The sequence below is a fragment of the Carcharodon carcharias genome, chromosome 8 (genome assembly GCF_017639515.1).
Source record: "Carcharodon carcharias isolate sCarCar2 chromosome 8, sCarCar2.pri, whole genome shotgun sequence".
Classification (NCBI taxonomy): Eukaryota; Metazoa; Chordata; class Chondrichthyes; order Lamniformes; family Lamnidae; genus Carcharodon; species Carcharodon carcharias.
Genome location: NC_054474.1, coordinates 56,735,953 through 56,763,456, shown reverse-complemented (window position 1 = coordinate 56,763,456; position 27,504 = coordinate 56,735,953). Strand labels below are relative to the sequence as shown.

The 27,504-nt window shown below is 43.6% G+C and overlaps 1 protein-coding gene across 1 annotated transcript in view; it reads right to left on the bottom strand.

Annotated features, from left to right (window-relative positions):
- LOC121281438 (glutamate receptor ionotropic, delta-2-like) overlaps positions 1-27,504 on the bottom strand; it is a 448,441-nt gene that overhangs the window by 134,898 nt on the left and 286,039 nt on the right. Inside the window, exons 6-8 of the mRNA XM_041194383.1 lie at positions 23,290-23,463; positions 9,995-10,156; positions 1,417-1,536 (exon numbers count right to left, since the gene is read on the bottom strand). Of these exons, the coding sequence (XP_041050317.1) occupies positions 1,417-1,536; positions 9,995-10,156; positions 23,290-23,463 (456 nt within the window). The remainder of the gene's footprint in view (positions 1-1,416; positions 1,537-9,994; positions 10,157-23,289; positions 23,464-27,504) is intronic.

The window sequence follows — 27,504 nt, the reverse complement described above, 5'->3', positions numbered from 1 at the left end:
AGACCTAAAGAGTATTTCAAGCATTTTCTGTTTTTACATTGCAATAGGGATGGGCAATAAATGGACAGACAGAAATACATTAGGAAACCGAGTTTGTTGTCGGAACTGAAGATAATGGCTATACATCTCTGACATGTACATTTTGTCCTTGCCACTGAATTTGAATTCAACATTGTAGTGTTTCATTTTTACCATTCGATATAATTGGACACTGAGGCTTGTGAATCTTTGATAGGGCCACTCTGCTGGCAGAAAAGTGATTGGGTGGACAGGCCCAAAACTGGTTTCAAATTAGGAAGAGACAATCATTACCACACATGGGGCAAACATATCAGCTACAACGAGCTGCCAGGAAAATTGGAGCAGAATGATACCCTGTTCAGGGTGGAGAAGAACCCCAGGGAAGATCCAACCGTGCTCAAGGTGAACTGCTCTTCAGCTCCAATTTGAGGCGCGGAGATAGGTTGGGCTTTGTTGATAATGCCAGGTGTTCTGACCTTTTCTGATGCCTCAGAAAAGTTCATGCCAGCTCTCAGCTGACAAGATTTTTGCTAAATACTATCAACACTGTACAGAATGGAATTCCTGGGTTATCTCAGCAGATTGTCCAGGCATACCCCCTTAATACTGTGGATGGGCCAGTGCAAAATCAACTATCAAGCTCTCCCCATCTGAAAACAACGAAATGGGCAAAATCCCAGAAGAGGCGAGTTTTATCCTATTTTCATTCCTCATGAGATGACACAGGGCACAAGCAAAACTTTGAAAATACATAATTGAAAATTACTGTTTTTTTCATTCATGTGGGCATCACTGGCTAGGCCAGTATTTATTGCCCATCCCTAATTGTCCTGTTCAGAGGGCATTTAAGAGTCAACCACATTGCTGTGGGTCTGGAGTCACATGTAGGCCAAACCAGATAAGGGCAGCAGATTTCCTTCCCTAAAGGACATTAGTGAGCCAGATAGGTTTTACGGTCATCATCACCAGATTTAAAAAAAATTAAATTCAAATTTCACCATCTGCCACGGTGGTATTTGAACCCAGGTCCCCAGAGAATTACCCTGGGTCTTCTGGAATACTAGTCCAGTGACAATACCACTATGCCACTGCCTCCCCCCCAAATTTGAATTCAACATTGCAGTGCTTCATTTTTGTCATTTGACATAATTGGACACAGGTTTGTGAACCTTTGATAGGGCCACTCTGCTGGCAGAAAAGTGATTGAGTTGAATTTGAACTTCATATAACAACCACAAGGTGAATGTGCAGCTGATGGAATAGGGCATAATAAAATTGTACTTTATCGAAAACAAAACAGAGCTCTAACAATCAAAATCCATGGAGAAAATGCATGAATAAAACAAGCACAGTTTAACACCTCATATTAATTCCAGAACACAAAATATTGCTTACACGTTGAATCCCTCTATCCTTTTCCTCACTGTAACTGGTGCCAAGAATTTCAAACAGGACATTGGCATTTGTACCATCATCCCTAAAATTGAGCATTCCAGTTAATCCACTCACTTTTCCCTATAAATAAAAGCAAAAATACACTTATAGTTTAAAGTCCACATAAACAACAAATCTGAAAAATGAAGTAAAAACAGCCAAAAGTTAACAGATCTTTTCTTATATTTTTCTGTAGAATTCAAGTTAGCATGCAACTAACAGGTATCCCATTGCATTGCTCAATAAATATAATAATGTTTTTGTTATTTTGGACATAATTTCAGGCCCAGTGATTTACGTTTATAGGATAATTCAAATTCAGTTTCCATTGTATATTCTGTAAATTTTGCTGGTACTTTGGTAATCAAATTCTGAAATGCTACCTATTATTCTTTGAAAACGATAAATGCATGACTGTTTTATCTATTCATTTAATTTTTGCCCTCCACCATTGAAGATATATAGTAAGACACATTGTTTTGGCTAATCTCATATTTAACAGTTCAGGATTTTGATTGCAAGAGGAATGTAGCAACACTTTGATAATCTGGACCTTAGACAGCTGGGGTAGCAGTTGTGGAGTTAGCAACATTATGAAATGGAGTTTGGCAGGACTGTGAATGGGGAAACTCAGCTGTACTTTAATGTTAGATGGAGACATTGAAATCCCCAATCCTAGTGATTTACACAATGCTTCCTTCAAGTGTTTATTTGTGGGGAGAAGTGAGAACAGGTGTAATGGTGGGGGTGGGTAAGTTGACAGTAGTGCTGATCAGCAAGAAATTCCCTTAGCCTCACTTCATATCATGGAATTCAGACTCAGTACTGAGAACATGGCACATAAAAGAATAATAATGATAGAGCAGTCTGGATTGTGGGCTGATAGATATGATGCTGTGAGTACAATTATGTCAGGCCATGACCGAACTGTGAAACAACTTGGGTCCTATCTGCCTGATGTCAGTGTGGAGGACTTTACAGGGTTGATTGCAATGAGATTGGCTGGCATTTGTCTTGATGTGTCACCTGGACTGTTTCCATCAAACTTTCTGAACGGATCTGTTGAATTTAGTGGTTCTTACTTACAATCTGAATCCAATATTAAGCCATCATTAAGAGACAACTAACTAGGTTGAATGCTAAATATATGTAGGCCAGACAGATGGAATACTAGGGAACTAAACAGTACTGTTCCACAAATTAACAGATTTATTAAATTCAATTTGCCAAGTGGTCACAGTGGAATTTGAACTTAAGACTTCTGGGTTGCAAGTCCAGTACCTAACTGCTGCATTACCATTCCCTAGATCAGAGGATTTTTTCAGTTAACACAATATACCATTTTAGACAGAAAGCAATATAAAAAAAACAGGGTACCATGCCACTGAATGCCACTTGAGCATAAAAGAAAACTCGCTCTCAGTTAGTAGGATAAGCCTGTTTGCCGCTAGTACACAATTTGTGGAATCTAGGTTGAATTTTCAGCTGCAAATCTGTCACGACATTCAGGTGGCTTCTTAAGCCCTCTGGGTATTTTCAAGGCCCCAACAAGTATATAATTGAATTGCACAAACATTGCATTCTGAGAGAAGTTGACTCTTCCACATTGAATAAAATGAGACTTTTAGTAGTATTTCATTGTCTTAGTCTAAAATTAATAAAGTCGCTGCTTATGACCTCCGCTATTTACCGATCCTAAATTATTTTGCTCTATCCTTCTCTGTAACTATGGTCAGGATTTTGCCTTTTGGGCCAGGGTGCTGTGTCAGGGTCAAATGGGGGTCACAATTCTGCACTGTGTGGGAACAGTCACCTGGCATTGATTCTCTCTGAATTTACTAATTAGTGGCCAGAGGGCGGTTTTACTGTCCAATAGAAGGCCCTCCAGTTGCAAAGGAGGTACAGCCTGCAATTCAGGTTAGAGAGAGAGAGAGACTGTGTACTTCCATCTTGAGATGCCCTCTTGGCAACTTTTAAAAGTTCTAAATTAGAAAAAAAAATTGCCACAGCCAGACCACCATTTTTGTGGGTGTGGCGGGGGGGCTGCTGGGTAAGGGTGTGGGGTGGGGAACCAATCAAACTCTACTAATTGACTTTAACTAGCACCATTTACTACATTAATTGGCTGCCTGTTGTCAGCCCTTCAGCTGTCAATCCCATCTCTGGAAAAATTGCTCGGGTGGGATGACATTGGCATACTAGCATAGCAGGCGGCGGTGCGAATCTTTGCACCCTCCCGCCTCCATACTTGCCCCTATACAGGGCTGAAAATCCTGCCCTATTTTATTTATATTTAATAGATTTATCATTCATAATGTGGTGAATGGTGAACCTCTACAGTAAAAGAATCAGATATAATCAATACGTTGCCAAGAATCAGGCATAAATAACCCGAAACTGAATAGTTCAAATTGGAATGCAGACACAGACCAATAAATAATTGGCAGTTTTTTTCTATTTGTTCTTGGGATGTGAACATCACTGGCAAGGCTAGTATTTATTGCTCATCCCTAACTGCCCTTGAGAAGGTGAACATCAGTCTGTTGTTAGATTAACAGGGTGCTAAACAACTTTCATTAAAATACCTGTAAGTGAATTTGTTCTGTCTTATTAAAAATATATTTGTTGCATTCTTTGCCATTACTTCCTGAAATATTGCACTCCTACCAGAATTGGTGAATTTTAATCGCTATTTCTTGTACTTTTTGTAGTATGATTTGTTAGTCCACTGGAAGGCTGCATTCTTAGATAGGCCATAAATTATATTATATTTAATTGATCTTTCCACTAATTCTTCATTTATACTGTATTTCAAAACAGGAGAAGCTCCTATCCCTCTTTCCCAAAGCCCTCACTGTCAAATAGTTGTCTAACACTCATGGTTTAGGTTCATATATGAAAAGTGAGTAAAGTATCTCAGGTGGAAAGGGGGAGCAAAGAGAGAAAAAAATAAAATGAAATTATGGCCCTAATTCTAAAGGGGATGGATATGCGTGATGCACATGAGCCCCAGGTGACAAACCCAGGCAGCCTAAAGAGCTTAATGGTTGGACCCTTGTTACTGTAAATGTAATGGTGAGAGTGACAATTCATTAGTGGGATACTGCAGTCGGTGACACAGGCCTCTGGATGCAATCAGGTGGACAAGGTGAAGCCCAGAGGAAGGGAAGACCAGGCTTCCTTGCGAGGTCTAGAAGGTCAGTCCTGCACATTAAATAATTTAAAAATACTTTGAATGCAAAGTAAAACTAAAGCACAAAAGGCAGAAAACACCTGGGGGCTCTTCAAAGCTTCTGTTTTAACTCCAGTAAGAGACCAGCAAAACAATGGAAGAGGCAACATAAGCTGCCATTTATGATATTTCTCTCAGAGATTCTGCCAATCTTATGCAAAAGCTAGTGTGGAAACTTGGAAAAAGTCTCAAGAGAATTTCAGCTGATATTGGGCAGGATTTTGCACAGAGGGAATGGGTGGGGGCAGTCGGCTCCACACCACGATTTCACGCAGATGGGCCAAATAAGGCCCACCTAGTGTGGATCACGAGTGGCAGTGCTGAGCACTGTCTGTGCAGGCGGAGGGGGGAGGGCAAGTGGGCCTAACGCACAGTTTGTGCATGTCGAGAAAGAGCACTTCAATCTCTCTGAGGCACAGAGCTGCCCCTCAGGGAGACTGAAGCGCTGTTTAGGAAAAATAACGAAGAGAATTAAAATTGAATAAAACATGTCCCCTCATGTTATTCTGTCACATGAGCTGGAACATGTTTTTAATTAAAAAATAAAGTTCTTACTTAATGTTTATTTGCTTTAGGGAATCTCATCCCGCTCGTGGATGAGGTTTCCTAAAAAATGTGAAGGCCGTTTGGCCTTTTTGCCTGCCCATCAACCATTAGGTTGGACGGGCAATGTAAATTTGAATTTAATTAGATTGTTAATGGCCTTAATAGGCCTTTTAATTATTGGCAGGCGCGCAGCCGACTCTGGCACACGCCTGCCAAATGAAATATCGCGAGACTGCGCGATGACGTCGGGACGCACGGCTGATGTCATCGTGTGTCATTTTACGCTCGAGCGTGTCAGGTGTGCGGCCGCACACCAAGCGTAATATTCTGCCCATTGGGTCGTAACGTCTGATGGATTGGCAATTGAGTCGGATTGCCACTCTGCTCAAAACTACTTACCTGGAAATCCAGGCAATCCTATCTCATCCGACCTCCCGACTTAGGCCGAGTGAGATCTGTGCAGTGCAGCATGCCCTCAGGGCCTACCGTCACGTCAAGGGTGGGGTGTGGTCTCAAGTCGGGTTGGGTCTTGTGGTGGGGGGTGGTGGGTGCGTCCCGACGTCATCGCGCAGTCTCGCGATATTTCATTTGGCAGGCGTGTGCCAGAGTCGGCTGCGCGCCTGCCAATAATTAAAAGGCCTATTAAGGCCATTAACAATTGGGTCGAGTCGCCTTGTGAGGGATGGCGATGTCAGGTGGAGTCAGGCTTTGGGGGTTGGGGGGCTTTTGGGTCAGCTCGGGCCTTAAGTGATAGGGGGTGGGTATTGCGTTGGGCCGGGCCTTGGGAGTTGCGGTGGAGGTGAGAGTCAGGCCTGGCTGTGGTGGTTGGGAATGGGGGGAAAGTTGTGCCAGGTTGCGGAGGGGAGTCCTGTGGGTGTGTGTGGGGCATCCCATGTGCTAGAGAGTTCCTGTTTGGGGGGCATGGGCGTAGTTCCTTGGGGATAGGGTATCCCCTGGGGGAGCTTTATTGTGGTGGGGGGAGGGTAATGAGGTGGGTGGGGGGGGGGGGAACTCTTGTGGGGTAGTAGTCTGCAAGGAGAGTTCCATGGCGGGGGAGGTTGGTGTGGGACTGTACAATAGTTACCCATAAGCTAGAATTGGTTTTAATACTTCTAATTTTTTACTTATTGATGCAAGACAACTGGAATCATTTGAAGGTTGGAATCATCTGAAGGTTGCAATTTAAATTGCATTTTCATATGGTTCCTAGTGCAGGGCAATTGCCAATGAGAAGTGTACATTTCCCAGGCAATTGCTGTGCAAACCTTACCTGAGAACCTCCGGGGGTGGGTGGGGGTGGTTCTTCCCCGCATCTTTGGGGTATCCCCAAATACAACATCCTGGAGCTTGGAAGTTACGGCCCATTAATAACTTGGTCAATACGTTCCCTCTACACTTTTAGGGATGGGGGAGTTGACATTTACTTGAGTAGCAATGGAATCTAATTATGGTCATCTTACAGGTGTACAATGAGTCTGAAATTTGGTGGCCAAAAGTTCTGCTACCAAAGGACACATGAAAGATGTCTGACCAGCTATTAGATCAGGTAATTCTTTTCTTCATTTACTCTTTCATGGGATGTGGGCATCACTGGCTAGGACAGCATTTGTTGTCAATTCCTTGAAAAAGTGATGGAGAGCCACCTTCTTGCACTGCTGCAGTCCCTGTGGTGTAGGTACACCCAGTGCTGCTAGGAAAGGAGTTCCAGGATTTTGACCCAGCAACAGTGAAGGAACGATGATATAGTTTAAAGTCAGGATGGTTTGTGGCTTAGAGGGAAACTTGCAATGGGGTGATGTTCCCATGCATCTGTTGCCCTTGCCCTTTGAGGTGGTAGAGGTCATGGGTTTGGAAGGTGCTGCCAAAGGAGCCTTGATGAATTGCTGCAGTGCATCTTGGAGATGGTAGACACTACTGCTAGTGTGCACTGGAGGGAGTGAATGTTGAAGGTGATGGATGGGGTGTCAATCAAGCGGGCTGCTTTGTCCTGGATGGTGTCGAGCTTCTTGAGTGTTGGAGCTGCACTCATTCAGGCAAGTGGAGAATATTTCATCACACTCCTGTCTTGTGCCTTGTAGATGGTGGACAGGCTTTGAGGATTCAGGAAGTGAATTGCTCGCCACAGGATTCCTAACCTCTGACCTGCTCTTGCAGCCACAGTACTCATGTAGCTAATCTAATTCAGTTTCTGGTCAATGGTAACCACAAGGATGTTGATAATAGGAGGTTCATCAATAGTAATGCTATTAAATGTCAAGGGGAGATGATTGGATTGTCTCTTGTTGGAGATGGTCATTGCCTTACAATTGTGTGACGTGAACATTATTTGCCACTTAACAACCCAAGCCTGAACATTGCTCAAGTCTTGCTGCATTTGGACATGGACTGCTTCAGTATCTGAGGAGTCGCGAATGGTGCCGAACGTTGTGCAATCATCAGTGAACATCCCCACTTATGACCCTATGATGGAGGGAATTTCATTAAAGCAACTAAAATGGTTGGGCTGAGGACGCTACCCCGAGGAACTCCTACAGTGATGCTCTGGAGATGATAGACCTCCAACAACCACAACCATCTTCCTTTGTGCTAGGTATGACTCTAACCAGTGGAAAGTTTCCCCCTGATTCCCATTGACTCCACTTTTACTGGGGCACCTTGATGTCACACTTGGTCAAATGCTGCCTTGATGTCAAGGGCAGTCACCTTCAACTCACCTCTTGAGTTCAGCTCTTTTGTCCATGTTTGGACCAAGGCTGTAATGAGGTCAACAGCTGAGTGGCCCTGATGGAACCCAAACTGAGCGTCAGTGAACAGGTCATTGCTGAGTAAGTGTCACTTTACTGATAATCAAGTGTAGACTGATGGGGTGGTAATTGGCCAGGTTGGATCTTTCCTGTTTTTATGTGGATAGGACACACCTGGGCAAGTTTCCACATTGCCAGGTAGGTGTCAGTTTTGTACCTGTGCTGGAACAGCTTGGCTAGGGGTGTGGGTAGATCTGGAGCACTATTGCCAGAATGTTGTCAGGGCCCATAGCCTTTTCAGTATCCAATGTCTTCAGCTGTTCCTTGATATCATGTGGAGTGTATTGAAATGGCTGAAGAAGGTGGGTGGGATTCTAGGGACCTCAAAAGGAAACTGAGATGGATCTCCACTCAGTACTTCTGCTTGATCATGGTTGCAAATGTTCAATCTTGTCTTTAGCACTGATATGCTAAGCTCTCCCATCACTGAGGATGGGGATACTTGTGGAGCCTCCTTTTCCAGTTTGCTGTTTAATTGTCCACTACCATTTACGACTGGATATGGCAGGACTGCAGAGCTTAGATCTGATTTGCTGGTCATGGGATTGCTTTGCTTGGTCAATTGCATGTTGTTTCTGCTGTTTGACATGCAAGTAGTCCTGTGTTGTAACTTCATCAGGTTGAAACCTCATTTTTAGGCATGCCTGGTGCTGCTCCTGCACTTTTCATTGAACCAGGGTTGATCCCCTGCCTTGGTAGTAATGGTAGATTTGGCGATATGCAAGGCCACGAGGTTACAGGTTGTGGTTGTAAACAATTCTGCTGCAGCTAATGGCCAGTTTTGATTTGCTAGATCTGTTTCAAATCAATCCCATTTAGCACGGTGGTAGTGCCACATTACAAAATGGAGGGTATCCTCATTGTGAAGATGGGATTTTTTCTCCATAAGGAGGTAGTGGTCACTCCTACCAAAACTGTCATGGACAGATGCATCTGTGACAGGTAGATTAGTGAGGAGGAGGTCATGCAGGTTTATCACTCATTAGTTCCTTCACCATCTGTCACAGGCCCTCTCTAGCAGCTATGCCCTTTAGGGTTCATCTAGTTGGGTCAGTAGTGGTGCTACAAAGCCTCTCTTGGTGATGGACATTGAAGTTCCCCCACCCTGGGTACATTCTGTGACCTTGCCACCTCACTGCTTCTTCCAATGGGCAGTGTTCAACATAGCGGAGTGCTGAATCATTAGCTGAGGGGGGCGGTAGGTGGTAATCAGCAGGATGTTTCCTTGCCTATCTTTGACCTGATGCCATAAGACTTTATGGGGTATGTATTCAATGTTGAGGACTCCCAGGGCAACTCCATCTTGACTGTAAACCGCTGTGCCACCACCTCGGCTGGGTCTGTCCTGCCGTTGCGACAGGTCATACCCAAGGATGGTGATGGTGGTGTCTGGGACATTGTCTGTAAAAGTATGATTCTGTGACTATGGCTATGTCGGACTGTTGATTGACTAATCTGTGGGACAGCTCTCCCAATTTTGGCACAAGCTTCCAGATACAAGTAAGAAGAAATTTGCAAGGTCGACAGGGCTGGGTGTGCCGTTGTCATTTCCGATGCCTAGGTCGATGCCGGGTGGTCCTCCTGTTTCATTCCTTTATGGCTTTTCTCTAGTGCTATGATACAACTGAGTGGCTTGCTAGGCCATTTCAGAGGGCAGTTAAGAGTCAACGACATTGCTGTGGATCTGGAGTCACATGTAGGCCAGATCAGTTAAGGGTGGCAGATTTCCTTCCCTAAAGGACTTCAGTGAACCAGATGTAATTCTTCAAGTGCCTGGCTAAATTTTTGGACAGGAATGTAGTGTTTTTTTCTTGCAACAAACTCTCTACAAAGTCATCTTCGTTAGTGAGAAATAAAAATCATTTTACAATGATTGTTCATAACTTCTACGATTACAAGCTTCTTGTACTTATACAAGTGCAATACTATTTGAATCGTACAGTGAAACATGCAGTACCTTTTTGATTGCATCAAATGTAGACTTTCCACCTTGCCATGGCTTAGAATTTTTTCTAATACATGTCAGACTAGCCATGCTGTGCCATTTTCGATCTTCCAGTTTTTTATGGAAGGCATCAGCCAGCAGTAAAACACTGTCATAAACATAGAGATTGGAGATCTGCAAAGATTAGATCCAAAAGCAGCTTTCAGCAAAAAAAATTAATATTGAAATGATTATTTCCCTGACAAAGGGAATTATAGATTAATGCAATGCTTTCACCAAAGACAAGTATCCAATTTTTGTAAGAATTCTTCCACCCACACCTATAAAATTTGAGTATGAGGATTTACCAGTCTCCTGAGATAGCATGTTGATGGGAGAATAAAAGGTTTCTGAGGATTCCATGCCATGTGCATTAATAATATCTTATAATTTCACCAGAGGACTCTATTGAATATCTTAAACCCCTAAAAATTGTTGAATATATTTTGCAATTGGTTAACTTATTAATCAATATTTCATGCAATTTCATGGTATAAGTATAACCAGATCTGATTTTTGGTCAAGGTAGCATTTGCATTACAGCCAACTTGTGAAAATATCAATTAACTTAAACGATAGCATTACTGAAGAGACCCAACTTATTTCAAAAATTTGCAATTCCAAGATATCAAATGCACAGCATTCTAAACACAAATGAGTTCTCCTTCGTTAAAAAAAATTAAATGCCACAAGCTAAACAAATGAATTTTCCACTTTCTGCACCAAACATTTCAAAGCAGGATTTCTGTTTGTCACACTGACCCCACTATGACCAGCTCAATTTCCTGGTTATACGTAGCAGACTTCCAGTGGTAGTTCCACCAACAAGTAGAAGAGGACCAATAATTCTGCAGAGAATTCACACACTGCTACAATGGGATTGCAATTGCAGCACATGGAGCAGAATTTTAGGTCCCGCGGATGGGTGTGTGCCTGACTCAATCCGGCGTAAAATAGCGCGCAATGATGTCGGGGTGAGCATCCCGATCTGTGATATTTTGGTTGGTGGGCACGCGCGAGAGTTGGCAGCATGCCTGCCGACAATTAAGAGGCCGATGAAGGCAATTAAAGTATTAAATAAAACAGATTTTTCGGGCAAATTGGCCTGGCGGCCTTTGCATTTTTGAGGAAACCTCATCCACAGGAGGGTTGTACCATGGAAAGATTAAGGTGACTGCTGAGGCAGTTGCTCTCTTCAAGGAAAGTGACAAGTATGGTGAATAAAGGAAGGGACCATGTTTAATCTGTGAGTTTTAATGGAAGATACTTACATCAGAGTCTGAAACTACTCTGCCCCTTAGACATTCCGCATTTATCGTTTTGAGACAAGTTGGGAAGTGTGGCAAATGGAAAAAGGTGGGAGGTTAAAACCCAGGGGCAGAATCTTCTGTTCGGCATGTGCAAACTGTCAAAGGTCTGTTAAGGCCATTAATGAACTAATTAAGCCCATTGAGAAAGCTACCTGTCCAACCTTAAAGGTTAACGGGCAGGCGAAGAGCCCAGGCGGCCTTCACATTTTTCATGAAACCTCATCCATGGGCAGGATGAGTTTTCATGAAGGTTTCATTAATTAAATATAAACTTTCATGAAAATTCATAAACATGTCCCAGTTCATGTGACAATGTCACATGAGGGGACATGTCTGAATAATTTTATTTTTTTTATTTTTTTCCAAGTTTAAAACTTAAGTTAATCTCCCTGATCTTATGTGTGCATGCCCTGACTCTCCCTCCTCCTCCCGCCCGTACAGATAGCGCTGAGAACTTCCAGGTGCGTGTCATGCTGGGCGGGTCTTAATTGGCCCGCCCACATAAAATGGTGGCACGCAGCCGATCATGAGTGGCGATTGGCTCCGCACCCACTCCCGACTGGACCGCCTGACAGGGGGAAAATTCTCCCCCAGGAAACAACCCGAGAATAATGATGAATAATCCATCTGATAATGATATCCAGTTATGTTGGTGCAAATAGCAAGGTAAATTCCATTCAGGAAACTGTTTATTTTCTTAGGGAGGATGATCCAGAAGAGTCAGTAAAAAGGGAACTACTTGAGGCAAAGTATATATCAAACCCCACCATCCCTGGACAAAGAACAAACCAAGGGAAGAAGGCTCCCATTTCCTTGGCCAAACTTATCCTTTATGGCCCTGATGTTGATTATAGTTGTAATCAAGGGGACCCACAGATTATGTTACAGTGGACAGCTCCACCGTGTGTTCTTTAAAACACACGTCCAGTACTCCTTAGGGTAAGTGAACCAGATTGTCTGAAATACTGAAAGACAGGATACCAAAGGAGGAACCAAAAAATGGTTTGGTATTGATTCCAATGGGAAAGATTCTGTATCATATTGTACATCATGAGATGGTACCTGTGATGCTGGATTTGACAGGAATGACATTACCAAGTTTGCACAAGGCAAAAATGCAGGCTCTGTACAAAAATTTGTTACACCAAGGGGAAGATCTTCCCCACTTTGTTGGGGGGGTGGGGGGGTGTTGTGTGGGATCGGGCACAAACAGGTGTGTTCTCGATCAGTGCCCCCAATTGGGGGCACGCTGCCGTTTTATGTGGGTGGGTCAATTAAGGCCTGGCCAGCGTGACGTGCACCAGGAAGCACTATGCGCTCCCTGTGCAGGAAGGGGGGATTCCCTGAGCCGGGAGCGCGCTCTTTCGCGCACAGATTTCCCTGAGGTGAAGTGCTGCCTCTGGGAGATCGGCTCCGGTTTGAAACATTGAGTAAAGGTGACAAAAAGAACTATTGATACTGTCACATGAGCTGGGAGATGTCAATTTCCTTCATTGAGACATTTCATACAAATTTAAATACCCTCATGAAACCTCATCCTGTCTTTGGATGAGGTTTCATGTTTTTTCTGAAGGCCGCCCGGGCTCTTCGCCTGCCCAGCAACCTTAAGGTTGGACAGGCAGGTCCATTAATCAGTTTAATTACTTTTTTAATGGCCTTAATAGGCCTTTGACTGTTCGGTGGGTGCGCAGCCGATTTGGCTCCGCGCCCGCCGAACTGAAAATCTAAATGATGTGGGGTGACATCGGGATGCATGCCTGATGTCACCCTGTGTCATCTTGCACGTTGGTGAGCTGGCCCCACCCCTGCTCGCCAACCGTGCCCCAACCCCGCTCGCCAACCGGAAGATGCAGGCCCAAGTTATTGAGTTGGGCATAAAATTAGATGGAGGACCAGATCACTGGGAACAAATTTATTTTCTGAACAGAAGTACACCCAGATGTAAGAGAGGGTTAATAAATGATTTAGCGACAGGATGTAATACTGGAGCTTCAGTGGTAAATGACATAGGCAGGATTTTTCCCTTGTTGGGCGGGAGTTTCAGCACGCAATTCGCACTGGCGGTTGCTTGGCCGCTCCCAGGCCCGCCCACTGTGCCCACTTGATGAGGTAAAAATTCTGCCCATAGATCTGGCCACATTAAAAGGGGCAATTAAAAATCTTTAAAATGCAACTGAAAAATATTCTCCAGAAAGGGAACACCAATCAAGGCACTCAATTACAGGAAAATCAGGTCATGACAATTCACTTGAAGGATATAGTAAGCAGATTAGAGAATCATGCAAAAACAATCAGTGAATTAATCAGGGAAGACAGTCATGCTTTGGCAGAAGTGATCCAAATTGATGTGTGTGTTTTGTATGGGTCCTGGCTGGTGGAACAAGCCCAACAGAATATGAGACAGATACATGAGCAGAAAGTCCCCTTATAGATCTCTAATGAACATTTAATTGCCCTGTCAATGTATAAAAATAGCATCACAGCCTGCCAGCTCAGGGGATTGGCTCAGTCTTACCCTATTCAGGTTAAATGTAAAACTACTAATTGGAACATCATCGGTTATTTCTGTATCTACCAGTGGTAATGGGTGAGACTGGACCATTGCCAATATATCAGGTAGAAAACATAGGATTAGTTCAGGATGGCAGTCATATACAATATCACAATACCTATCCACATGCAGTAAATATGGGAGATTATGTATTAAGAGCTTGGCTGGAAGGTGTAACACAAGGAGAGAAGTGATTGTGTGCGTGAATGAGATAAGGGGCCACCCTGAAGTAACATGTGGGTTTAATCAAACGCATGTAAATTGTACAATGGAAGCTATTCGAGCTGACTTGAAGCCAACACAAACTGCATATGTAGGAGAGGTGAAACACTGTGTTACCACTATAGAAAAAGAATATAATTATGGATACGAAAATCCATGCCCCGTTCCTGAAATAATCTTTTCTTTTACCCCAGGAACACCTGTCAGAATTGGTGGTCGAGAATTGATGAATATTTACCATCGCAATATCACAGAAACTAAGTGTAAAAGATAGGATGAAAGGACGTTGATGGGAGTTTGTGGAAAGATTCGGTTGTGGATGTCCCACAACTGCCAGAACCATTAAGATAATTGAAGGATCACTGCTAAATCCAAGAAAGTGCATTTCCGCTTGCAGCAACACAATGAGTATATTAATAAAAAAATTGATATCAAAATTACCACACAACTGGGAGGATTTATGGAATTGGAGCATGAATGTGAATATTCAGCCATGGATTAGGATTATAGCACATGTATTGGTCTTTGTTCAGATACTGATAATTCTATTTCTGCTAATTAACTGCTGTATACAGCAATGTGTAAATGAAGCGTATCTACAACTGTCCTCATGAGTGACTGAACTCAAGCTATGACCTCTACAAGTTTTGCAACCGCAATGTGATATAAAAAAGCTCTAACTGGATAAATGACAAAAAATTTTGATTTTATATTATAAAATACTGCTATAATTTTGTATTTTAAAGGTGGGAAGCTGTAGGCCGACAGCCACAATCACTAATTTTTAAGATTTTATTTTTGCTTCACTTTTGATTTTTAAGTGAACCTGCAATGAATCTCACTTTGTAGACATTAATTTAAACCTAAATATGATTCTGCTTTGATTATTAGCCAGTTATATAACAAACAATATTATTAACGGTAGACTTGGACTTTTTCCCATGGATTTTTCTTGCACCTCATATTCACAGCTATAGTTTTAACTGAACATGGATTTTTTTCGAGATGTGCTGCTAAAAAACAAAGTTATTTTTCTATTGTTTAAAGAGAGGAAGTGTTACACTTCCCCGATGACACTTGAACCACAAGCCAGGACAATGAATAGTTTTACATGGGGTGATCAACTATGGTGTGGTATCAGGAGATGGAGTTTGATTGATGGACATACAACGTGACTGATGGCTGATGGGGTGACACCAGCAAAAGATTCATAAACAACTTGAATATTATGAAGTCTTGCAATGCCTGTGAGAAGAATCGATAAGAACTTATGTTTACCAGCCTTGTTTTGAGAATATCTGAACAAGGTCTCGAAAGGCTGGAATGGAGCCAGAAATTTGGCTTAAAGGGACACTTTTTCCAGGATTCGGGACTGCAGCCAAGGGTGGAATAGTCAACTACCGAGGACTATGGAGGAAGTGACTGGCTGAAGAGTCCATCCCCATATATAAGGTTATTCAGGGACTTGGTAATGTATGTTAATGGGAAATGCTACCGATTTAGGGTGCTATCATGGAACAGACTATGTTGAGGTTATCCTTTTGTCTTGGAACAGACCAACTTGGGGTTATTGTTCATGCTTTAAAAAAATGTCTTTCTTCCTTTTTTCAGATATATATATATATAAAGTGCTTTCTCCTTTTAATAAAGTTATCTTTCTTTCTTTTTACTTCTTTCTCTTTTTATATTATCAATTATGATTGTCATATCATTATTTTTACTATAATTATCATTATTCAATTTTCAAAAAAATCATTCTTTTAACTCATTATTGGCATTGTTACTCATCCCTGTTACACCCAGAGTATAGCTCCTAAGTGAGACTCCAGAAGGGACTCTATCCACTCTCCCAGATCATTAAGGGTTATAACGCACGTGCTACTTTCCCTCAATTCCTAGTAGCTGTAGAATGTATTGCATTACCTGACCGGCGAACTGACTTCCTTGAACGGATTTCACAATTTGAGGTAAAGCCCATCTTGTAAGCACTTCTTGCACTAGTAATTTAGCTGCCCACAGCGCAGTTGCAGATTTTCAGGGGAATGCTTCTACCCATTTACTGAAGTTATCCACCAGCACCAGACAATAATTATTCCCCCTCTTTGTTTGAGGTAGAGGTCTGAAAAAAGCAATTTGGATCCCTCAGCACAGACCCTCAACTCTCCAAGTGTATCCCATAGGTGTCTCCCTCTTTTGTGGATTAAGATTATTAGCAGCACAGATCAAACATTGCTGAAAAAATCCTCCACATCCTTTCTCATCTCAGGCCACCATCCAACATGCCGAAGCCTTTTCCAAGTGGTGAGCAGTCCCAGTTGCACCTGCTCTCAAACCTTCATAGACCAATGGCATCATTTCCCGGTGTCATGTCTCTGGTACTATTCATTTAGCATCAAACATCCCTTGTTTTATGTTCCTTTTGGAATACCCCACAACAATCTTCCTATGGCCTCCCCTCTATTCAAAGCCTCAGCGGCTGCCTTCAGTGCTGGAGCTTTGGTTAGATCAAGGGGCAATGATATTCCCTTGGGTCTCACATTTAGTAACGTCTTGTGCCTTTCCCCCTGAAAAGGGGTCCAATGATATCCCCGTTTTAGCCCCTATCTTGGCCATTTTGTCGGCCTCACAATTCCCCTCCTGTCTGGATTCTGATTTAAAATGTGCTTTCACTTTATGGATGTGGTGCTGCTCTGTGCTTTGCCGGATTGCTTGCAAAATAGTCTGTAAAAGGGCTTTAATCATCATCTTTATTTTTAATGCTATAAATCTCCAGCTCCCTGAGGCAGCTCTGTGTCTTCAGGGAGCTTTCTGTGAGTGCACCCGCACGCATGCACAAATTTCCGCGTTTGCCCTCCTCCTCCCCAGCCCCCTGCCCAGACAGTGCTGAGCATATCAGTGCGCAATTCAAACTATTGACCATTGGGCCTACTCTGGGCCTGCTCGCCGCACCTGCTCGATGAGGGAAAACCTTTCCCTATCTGTGGAATTTATACATTTTGGTAAAAACGACAACTGAGTCCAGACTCCATGGGCAGAATTTTCCCGTTGGCATACAGGGGCGGGCTCCGCACGCACGCGTGTAAAATGACGCGCGGTGATGTTGGGCGAGCGTCCCCACTTCTCCAAGTGCCATCGTGTTATTTTGTTCAGAGGGTGCGCGATGATCTCCAAAGTGCGTCCACCATTAATTAATGGGCCACTTAAGGCCTTTGAAGCGCCAATCGATGGCGATTTTTTGGCGCCTGTGCAATCTTCGGGTTGGCGCACGGCGCAATGGGCAGGCAGGTTGGACACATTTGTATAAACCTCAACCACGGGTGGGATAAGAGGGGTCAGTGGTCGCGAGTGTGCTTTGGCAAATAATGTTTTCTCAAAGTTACTGATACTTGCCTGTGTGATCTGCAATACTTCAAAACACATACCAGCTGCTTTTTCTGGACTCTTAACCTTCAGGTCAGCACTCTGCAGTGAGGAATCTTTTTTGGGCCTGCAGATTTCAGGAAGCCTTCCCTTAGCCTGGGAATGGGAGCTGAGCTGTCCACAGGAGGCACCTCCTCTGAGAAGGAAGGGAGGGTTGGAGGGGGAGGAGGTCAGGAGTGCACATTCACTCTCCAGGGGAGTCACCTTTGGGAGGACAGGCGCAGGCACAAAGGGCGCAGGGCCAAGAGGCAGTCCAAGGTGGAAGGGGTCGCAGAAGATGCCACTATCCTGCTGCCAGGGTGTACAGGCGGTGAAGCAGCTACCTCAATATGTCTGAGGTGGAATGCCGAAGGAGGCTCCATCTCTCAAGAAAGACAGTCAACTATATCTGTCTGATGATTGGGCCTGAGATCTCCGCTAACTGTGTGGGTGGACACCCTATGCCAGTGGCTCTGAAGGTCACAGCTGCCCTCAACTTCTATGTCTCTGGCTCCTTCCAGGGGTCAGTGGGTGATCTTTGTAGTGTCTCCCTATCAGCTGTCCACACTTGTGTCAAGCAGGTTATAGACGCTCTGTTCAGGCGCGCAATGACTTTCACCCACTTCCATTGGGACCAGGCAAGCCAGACACAGCGAGCCAGAGGCTTCACGGCCCTTGCTGGCTTCCCCTGCATCCAGGGTGCTAGAGACTGCGCACATGTGGCCATCAAGGCATCAGCAGGTGAGCCCAGTGTCTTCGTCAACAGGAAGGGCTTCCACTCCATGAACGTGCAGATAGTGTGTGATCACAGGATGCTGATGCCAAAGACTCACAGAAAGATGCTAGGCCTGTTCCCCCACCTTCCTCCCCGCCCTTGGCCAAATGCTGCCTACATCACATTAGGCACCACACGGTCTAACCTTCCATAGCAAGGAGGCGCAAGCACTTGCAGTGCAAGCAGATGGTTCGTTGCCACACCATCTTGAAGCACCCCTCCCAGCATGTCATCACCCTGACTTTGACATGTCCTGAAGTTTCAGCACTGAGCCTAGGTGCAGCTCCTCCAGGTTGCCCCCAATACAGTCATGTGGTTCTCAGTGTACCACATGCTGTGGAGGCAGAACCCATCTCTTCACCACCTTCTCAGGCTGACCTCAGGCATGGGCAATATCTGCTGGCCCACCCAGCGAAGGACACATACCGTCAATGATTGAATGCAGTCACTACACTCAGATTTTTTTTTGGGGGGGGGTGGGGGTGGGTGTGGCAGGGGGGTGGCAGCAGTGGGGAAGCTGACCTGCTGGGTTAAAGAACCAATGCCAACATTGTCCTCACCCTGCCAGAGCGCAACAAGTCATTGAAGCACTTGTGACACTGGATCCAGGTGCGTTGCATCACGTCGTGGGAGCTCACCACCTCTGCCACCTCCTCCCAGGCACGTCTGGTCATGTGGGGGGTCTCCGCCTCCCGTCCTGTGGTACCAGAACCTCCCATCCTGCTACCACCTCCTTGAGGTGGGCAGCAAGGCAATCATTGGAAAAACAAGGGGCACAGTGCCCCCCTGCCCTACCCTCCTGCCTGGCCTGCTCACCAGCAGCGCTCTGGGGAGCCCTTCTACTGGCCATGACCCACAGCCTTTGAAAGGCTGCAGCAACTTTTTAAAAGAGGCTGCCGGGTTGCCACGGGGCCCGGCGGCCATTGCAGTCCCACCGCTGCACGCCCACTCCCGCTGTCCTTAATTGGCCTGCCTGCATAAAATGGCGGGGTGTGTGTGTGTGTACATGAATGATGCTGTGTCTTTCAGGGTGAATGTGTGGATAAATAATCCTCTTTACATAAACCCATGAAAGCTTGATGCTGCTGTGTAAGCTGACCACACACTCTGGCGGGCTAGGAAACACACACGTCTTCCTTTTCAAAAAAAACATTCAGTTACGGAAATGGTAAAATGGGTTTTAATTCAATGCCAATCCTGTTCATAACAGAATTGGGTGCTGCATCCACGAACTGAACCAAAGGGACTAAAACAAGTTGAATCTGACATTAAAAACATAAATTGGAAGCAAAAGGGGAAGTTCAATAGCTGAAATTGTTTCTTTAATACAAAAGTTTGAGTAATAACACTGGAAAGTAGAGTGGCTAACTTTAATGTGAAATCATCCATAGAACAGGAGGATTTAACTTTTCAGGAGTTAGCAGTCTGAACCATTGAACAGCTTAAAGCAGTAGCTCACCAGGCAGAAGATATAGATCCTGAAACAGACCAGGTTAGCCAAAATTGCTTAGATGAGTGGAAGCTAAAGTTAGAGTTTCAGGCAAGAACAGGGGAAGGAAAAATGGAGAGAGAGAATACCAAGAGAAAGAGAGAGGGAAAAGAGAGAGGGGTATACAAAGAGAGAGAGAGAGACAGAAGAGAGAATTTCTGAGAGACATGGAGAGAGGATTCTAGGAGAAAGAGCTAGAGAGAGCATTCCAAAAGGAAATTCTTGGGAAGGAGTTACAAGCACAAAAGGAAAGTGAAATAAGGCAGATTGAACTGACTATGGAGAAAGTGTCTTTATAGAGTGGAGAAATAGCTGATGCAAATGACTCCATAGCTCAGAGACAAGCTTTGATTTCTTAAGGTATCCTGATTGTTGCCCAAATTTGAAGAAGATTTTGTTGAAACCTTCACATCTTTTGAGAAGCTGCAAGATCAGTTAAAAGTGGCTGGCAAAGGTTTGGACTCTCCTAATGCAAGGTCAGATAACTGGGAAAACCCGCAAGATTTATTCCATGCTGCCTGCCAAGAGCTTTGAAAGCTATCAACAAGCTATCCAGAGTGGTTATGAGTGAGTCCCAAAAGCATAGCACTAGAGATTTAGGAATTCTTGCAAAAAGCTCACTTAAACTTTCCTCAAATTTGAAAAAATAAAACAGTTCACATTTGACCAGCAGGTGTGAGCACTCAAAATTAACCGCATGTACAAGGAGTTCAAGAACTGCCTTCTGTAAATCCTTTCATTCACTGAATGCTTGATTGACAGTTTTATGAGCTTCTAAGAGGGGCATTTTTAAATAAACTCGAGTTTAAATGCCTGAATGTTTTGTTTTTAAATTTCCTGAAAATTTCAAAGAGATGCTGCCTGGTCTGCTGAGTATTTCCAGCATTGTCCCGTTTTATTCCAGGTATCCAGCTTCTGTAATATTTCACCTCTGCTAAAGAAATGATTCTATTTTCATTTTCTAGCTAAGAGTTATTACAACATTTGTGCAATTCTACTGAAAAATATATCAAACTATGTTCAAAGGTAACAAGATGGAGTAAATACTGAAAAATGACAAACAAATGAAATAGATGAAAACAAAGTACTGCAGCTGGATCTTTGCAAATTTGATTGCAGACATTAAAATCATTTTAGCTGTCTCAATAACATTCATATTCATTATTGGTTGTTTCATTGAACCCTAAAATAGTAAAACAATTGCTTGCAGTAAAAAATAAAATCCCATAACTCTCAAATCCTATTTGTATAGTGCAAGGAATGAGTACAAGAAAATGTGTACTTTCCTTTGCAAGGTAAAAAAGAATCATAATTTTTTTTGCTAATGATAAGTAACGATGCATATTCTGATCATATCTTCAATCCATCTTCTGGAACAGTGGCCAGAATCTTCGGCTTGGTGAGCGGGGGTGGGGCCCGCTCGCCAATGCGTAAAATGATGTGCAGTGACGTCAGGCATGTGTCCCGATGTCACCACGTGTCATTCTGATTTTCAGTTCGGCGGGTGTGCACCAGAGTCGGCTGCACGCCCGCCGAATTGTCAAAGGCCTATTAAGGCCATTTAAAAACTAATTAAACCACTTAACATAGCTGCTCGTCCAACCTTAAGGTTGGCGGGCAGGCGAAGAACCCAGGTGGCTTTCGCATTTTTCATTAAACCTCATCCATGGGTGGGATGAGGTTTTATGAATGGTTTATAAGTGAAATAAAGATTTTCATTAAAATTCACTGACGTGTTCCAGCTCATGTGACACTTTCACATGAGGGGACATGTCCAAATTTTTTTTTTTCTTTCTTAAAATTTTTGAAATCCAAACTGATCTCCCTGAGGCAGTTCTGTGCTCTCACAGGGAGCGCTCAGTGCTTCTGGGTGCGCGTCACGCTGGGCGGGCAATTAATGCCCGCCCATGTAAAATGGCGGCGCGCAGCTAGCAATTGGCTGTGCGCCCGCCCGCTCCTGCTCCCGTCCAACCCCCCGACAGGGAGAAAATTCTCCGGAGTGTGTTTTGGCAAAAATAAATAGCTTTAAAAATGTACTATGTAATGAATGGCTCTATCTCATGTTCATGCAGACTGTGATTAACTACCAGGTCTTTGGCAGTAAAAGGACTAATTAAATTGCAAGTTTCTTGGGTTTCTTACAGCATGCTCATATCCTAAGGTTGAGGGGTGGGGGTGGGGGTTGATTTTCTCAGTGAGTTATATTTAATGGAACTTTAAACCCATTCGTTATAAATTATTTAGAAATGCTTTAAAAGTGCTGTCCTCTTTTAAGGTTTATCTTTTCCAAAATGCATTTCTCTTTTTGTCACTGTAGCCTGCAAGAGCAGTCCATTGGCCTTTCCAGTGGACCTAAATAAATCAAGAATACATAACAACCTGCTATAGTTAGCAAGGGCCATTTATAGCTACATACTCGCTGGCCATGGTGGGATGGATTAAATGCAGCCCGTCATGGTGAGAAACATGGGGTGAGTGGGCCCGTTATTGGAGAGGCCCTGCGTCAGTCTCCCAGCAGTGGGAAAAGCCTCCACAGATTGAGTGGGAGGGTGAAAGAGGCTGATTTGGGATTCCCAGCCACCGAGGGTGGGGTGTCAATTAGGTTCATTAATGAATCAATTGACACCCATTATCCCTGACCCTGCCACAATTTAGTGGTGGCTCATGGATTAAATGACTTTCCTGCACCCTTGGAATGTCACCCAGCAAACCCTGTCATGTGTGCCAGCAGTCTCTCGTGGTAGGGATGCAGTCCCTTGCAGTAAAGAACTCAGGCAATCTCAGGAGCTCAAGGGGCATTGCATTGGAAAGGGGCTCCGCTAAAAGCCAGCCCCTACTCTTGCCTCCAACACCTTTCTCTCTCCCTCACTATCGCCATCCCGTGATCTCCATCCCTCTTTCACTCACCTTTGGACTAGGGTCCTTTGCTGATCCTGGGCCCCTGGTAACCATGCGCTATGGAGGTCCAAGAAACGTCAGCCAGGATTCTGACAGAGTCTTGTCCAACAGTTGGAGAACCAGCGGGAAACCCTATTAGTTGCGTGGGGGAGGCCCAAAGGAAACTAGTGCCCATCAGTGGAATTGAGTGGTCACCATTGGACCTTCCTTACAATTGAGGTCCCTGGGCAATAGAATGCTTATCCGCTGATTGCTGCCACCCAGTCAGGGGCCAGCAACTGTCCACTACTGCCAGTGGACCTGGCAGATTTCCTCTAGCTGCTTAACCTTAACATTTAATAATGATATATAAATGTAAAATCTTCAGATGTATTTTCAAAGGCCAATTATTTATCATTTAGACATGGCTCCTTAAATGGGCAACATCTGAACATATTTTGTTTCTGTGTAGACATCCAGAATAGCTTTAAAATTGTTCTCAATATTAGATTGCTTTTATACATTAATTTTCACAGTTCTACTTAGATGCACAGCTATCTTTTCATCTAAAAATCAAACAGAAATAATATTATTTGTACATAAAGAACAAAATCATTAAAAAACGATTATTTTCACATTCCCTACCTCCATGTGCTGTGTGAAGGGATCTTTAGGATTACACATCACAGAAGAAAATCTGTGATTATTTCTCAGACAGTACTGGCTCTTGCTTTCTGACATTGGGAAAATTTGCCGAATGACAGTCAATCTGCCGGTCAATCTCTTTGCCAGCTCCCGAATATCTGCATCATTTATTTCCTTAGTTTAACAAAAATAATGCAAATTAGATAATTGATCAGTTAAAGGAATAACCTTCTTAATTCACTCCATACATTCTTTAATTGGAGTGCTCATGCAAAGGCAAAAATAAGTTAAGAAGGTTAACCTTATTCTGTAGCAATCACAATTTTTTTGGGCTTTTTATTAATATATGCAAAAACATTTTTCTTTGGTAAAGTCATGTAGTACAATTACATCCATTAAATACAATTAATCTCATTTTAGTAACTACAGATTAATCATGATCTTTGGATATGCACAACTGTTGCATAAACAATCAACATTTACAGTGCATTTACTCTGCAAGCTCAGGGTAGGTGCAATGCAATTTTGATGTGCACCAACAATAAACTGACAGTGTAATTCTAAAGTTGATATCCAAACTCACTTTGGAGTGAGACACCGAAGTGCGAGTAGTCTCATATCATTTAAGTTTGCCACTGAATGTCAAAACCGGGCTTATAAAGTGCTCTAAGGTTTGGAATCCCTGGAGATCTTGACCAAACCTCAGTGGTACACTAAATAGACCAGTATTTATTTTTGTACATTCATATTGTTTCAAGTTGACATTCTACTTTCACCCACCCTCCTCCTGACCTTCTACAAACTTGCATTTCTAACTGCTGTGAGACTCCTGCGTATAATTATACCCAGGTAGGTGTGCCATTTTCTACTGGCCAAGGCTGTTTCTTCCTGCCTGGTTGGAACTGAAGTAAAGTGCACATGGTCCTACTTCGTTTGAACCCAAAGCTGAAACTACTGATCTGAGACTGGTGTGTAAATTCACCTTTAGATTTGTTTGAGAAAAAAATGGCAGCAGCTTCACAACAACTGAGGAAACCCAATTTTCATTGGGGCTGAATTTTACGGCTCCTGGGGACAGATTGGCAGATGCTGGGGGGGGCATAAAATTGGTTGCCATACCATTGGCACTGTTCCCAGTGCCTACCTGCCTATCCTGCTGCAACTTTACCAGCAGTGTGGAGGCATTGAGAGGCTACCTGTCCGTGGGCCAACTGACGCCCTTAAGCGGCCACTTAAATTCCTCTGTTTGCTGCTGCTGGGAGTTTATAAGTGGTGGGGGAGGCCCATGCCAAGTGTGCAGCCGGCAGGTTTAACTGGTCACACTGGTGGCTAGTCCAGGGGGCGCATGCATCCTATACAGGTCCCTTATGCCCATTGGTGCTCCCCCCATAGATCTTACTATCCCCTCATTTCCCCTGTTCCCCCCTGCCTTATCCATTTGGTCCACCCAAGTGTATCATAATCATAAAACCAGAAAATGCAGGGTTGCAGCTACTCAATGGGCAGATGGGAAATGTTGAAAATTATATGGAAACATTGAGGAGGAGCAATTGTGGGGTGAAAAAAAACTTGCCAACAACATATGGCCCAATTTGCTGTAAGTAAAAGAAGATGTCCGACTTTAAAGAAGTGCCAAAAAAGGCATGGGATTTTCAGACTTGTAGGTTCATTGGGATTTTATACTGTGACAATCAATTTTAATAAATTTTATACTGTAGTTGGATGAAATGCTAGGATTGTAATATGTAATTTTATTCCTGAAAAGTTAACAGAGATTATAAATTACAATTTTATTGATATTATTCACTTTAAATAAGGCCAAATCACTGGGGCCTACCAGCTTGACCCAGGCGAGATCTGAGACTTGCCTTAACATCTGGGCTCCATCACTGGATGCCTTCATCAGGACTGGCCAGAGTCCCAACAGCGATCACTACTCACTCTTCTGGGAACAGAAATCTGCCAGTCATTTAACTGTCCGGCAGCTCTTGGAGGCTGGTCCTCCTTCCCAGGTAAGGGCAGAAGACCCATCTCAAGCCAATTAACGGCTGGAGGCTGTAACATGGCTGCAGGATGAGCTGGCCAAGCAAGAGCAGCTCACCTCTGGCTTTTACTCCAGTCTGTCCTGTAAAATCCAACACTAGGGTCAGGATATCCCGGTCAGCGAGCGGGTGGCGGGGCCCGCTCGCTGATGCATAAAGTGACGTGGGATGACGTGGGGCGGATCTCCCGACGTCACCCCGTCTCATTTCAATTTTCAGGTTGGCGGGGGCTCAGCCGAATCAGCTGTGCGCCCGCCGACCTGTCACTGGCCAATTGAGGCCATTGACAAAGTAATTAAAGTGATTAGTGGACCTGCCCGTCCAACCTTAAGGTTTGCAGGCAGGCTGGGAGTCTTGGTGGGCATTGGAGAAAGCATGCAGGTTTTTAAAAATTTATTAAAAGTGTATTTAAAAATGATGGACATGTCCCAACTCATGTGACGGTGTCACATGAGTTGGGACATGTCAGGGAAATTTTATTTCTGTTTTTAGAGATTTTTTATTGTGGAGCCAATCTCCCTGAGGCAGCACTTAGCATGCACGATAAAGCACACTCCTGGCTCAGGGAACCCTCCCAGCCCGCACAGGGAGCGCATAGCGCTTCCTTGCAGGCGTCATGCTGGGTGGGCCTTAATTGGCCCGCCCATGTAAAATGGTGACGCACCCCCAATTGGGATGCCGATCGGAGGCGTGCCCCACTCTTGAACATCCCCCCCTCAATGGGGCGAAAATTCTGGCCCGGAAGTTAAAGGGGTCTTATTTAAAGTGAATAATATCAATAAAACTGTGTTTTAAAATCTCTGTTAATTTTTCAGGGATAAAGTTACATACTATATTCCTACTATTTTATCCAGCCACAGTATAAAATTTATTAAAATTGATTGTCACAGTATAAAATCCCAATGAACCTACAAGTCTGAAAACTCCATGCCATTTTAGATATTTCTTTAAAGTCAGACATCTTATTGTACTTACAGCAAATTGGGCCATATGTTGTTGGCAAGTTTTTTTCACCCCACAATTACGCCCCCTCAAAATTTCCATATAATTTTCAACATTTCCCATCTGCCCATTGAGTAGCTAGCCAGCTGCAACCCTGCATTTTCTGGTTTTATGATTATGATGTACCATGGAACAATTAGAATGAGAAATAAGAGACACTTGTTGGTGGGATCAGGTGATATAGGCAGAAGTGGCCTTTGAGCCTGAAGATTGCACCTGTCAAATTCTTCACATTCTGCAGCTGAGAATGTTATTTTGAAGCAATTATACTGGCATAAAATTCTGGAGACATGACCTAGAAGCTGCTTCTGGTAGCCTGACAACCAGAAGATTTGATCCCTATCCTCTGCCCAATCACCCAATTCCTCATCCCCATGCAGGGTGAGGGCTTCTCAAGATAAAAAAAAAGAGCATTTCATTGCAATTCCATTCTATTAAAAATCTCTTTTAATGGCATTATTATGGAGGGAGAGGATGAGCAGGAGAAATCGCAGCAGAGAATTGTGGAAAGGAGAATGAGACAATGTTTAAGGAAGTTCCATCCCATTAATTATGAAATCCCTCAAAGGATATATGGCTAACATAGCTTGATGAAACTTTAATCCAAATTCATTCCATCAAAAAGGCCCGCTGTCTACCTGAAGACACTCTTGATTCCCTCCACTTTGTTCTGTCTGTGACAATGAAGGTGAAGGCTACATTCAATTTATATGCCAAAGGGTAATTTCAAGCAGTCTCATGGGATTTCTGAAGTAACAGCCAAGATACACTGCGGGCATGTATTTGTCAGGTTACTGATGTTCTTTATTGCAAGATAAGGAATTCACTGATTTTGGCATTATCCCAAGGAAGCAGTGAGATAGGGCCATTCAATTTTACAGGGTTCCTGATATTCCCAAGGTTAACAATTCAATAGATGGCATCCACTTCTATTGACAAAGTTGAGACAAGTGTGTAGATGCTGTCAAAGCAAAGAGTACATACAAAGGATCCTGCACGTTAAATCTGATATGCTAAAAATTATCACAATGCATTCATCTTTCGAAATTTGGCTTTCCTTGGTCTCTTCCATGAAGAAAATCATGTCAATAAATGGCCTGGCCTACCCCGTGCTCTGATATATATAGTATAGACTTTTTCAGATATAACAACAAATTAGAGGCCAAAGCAG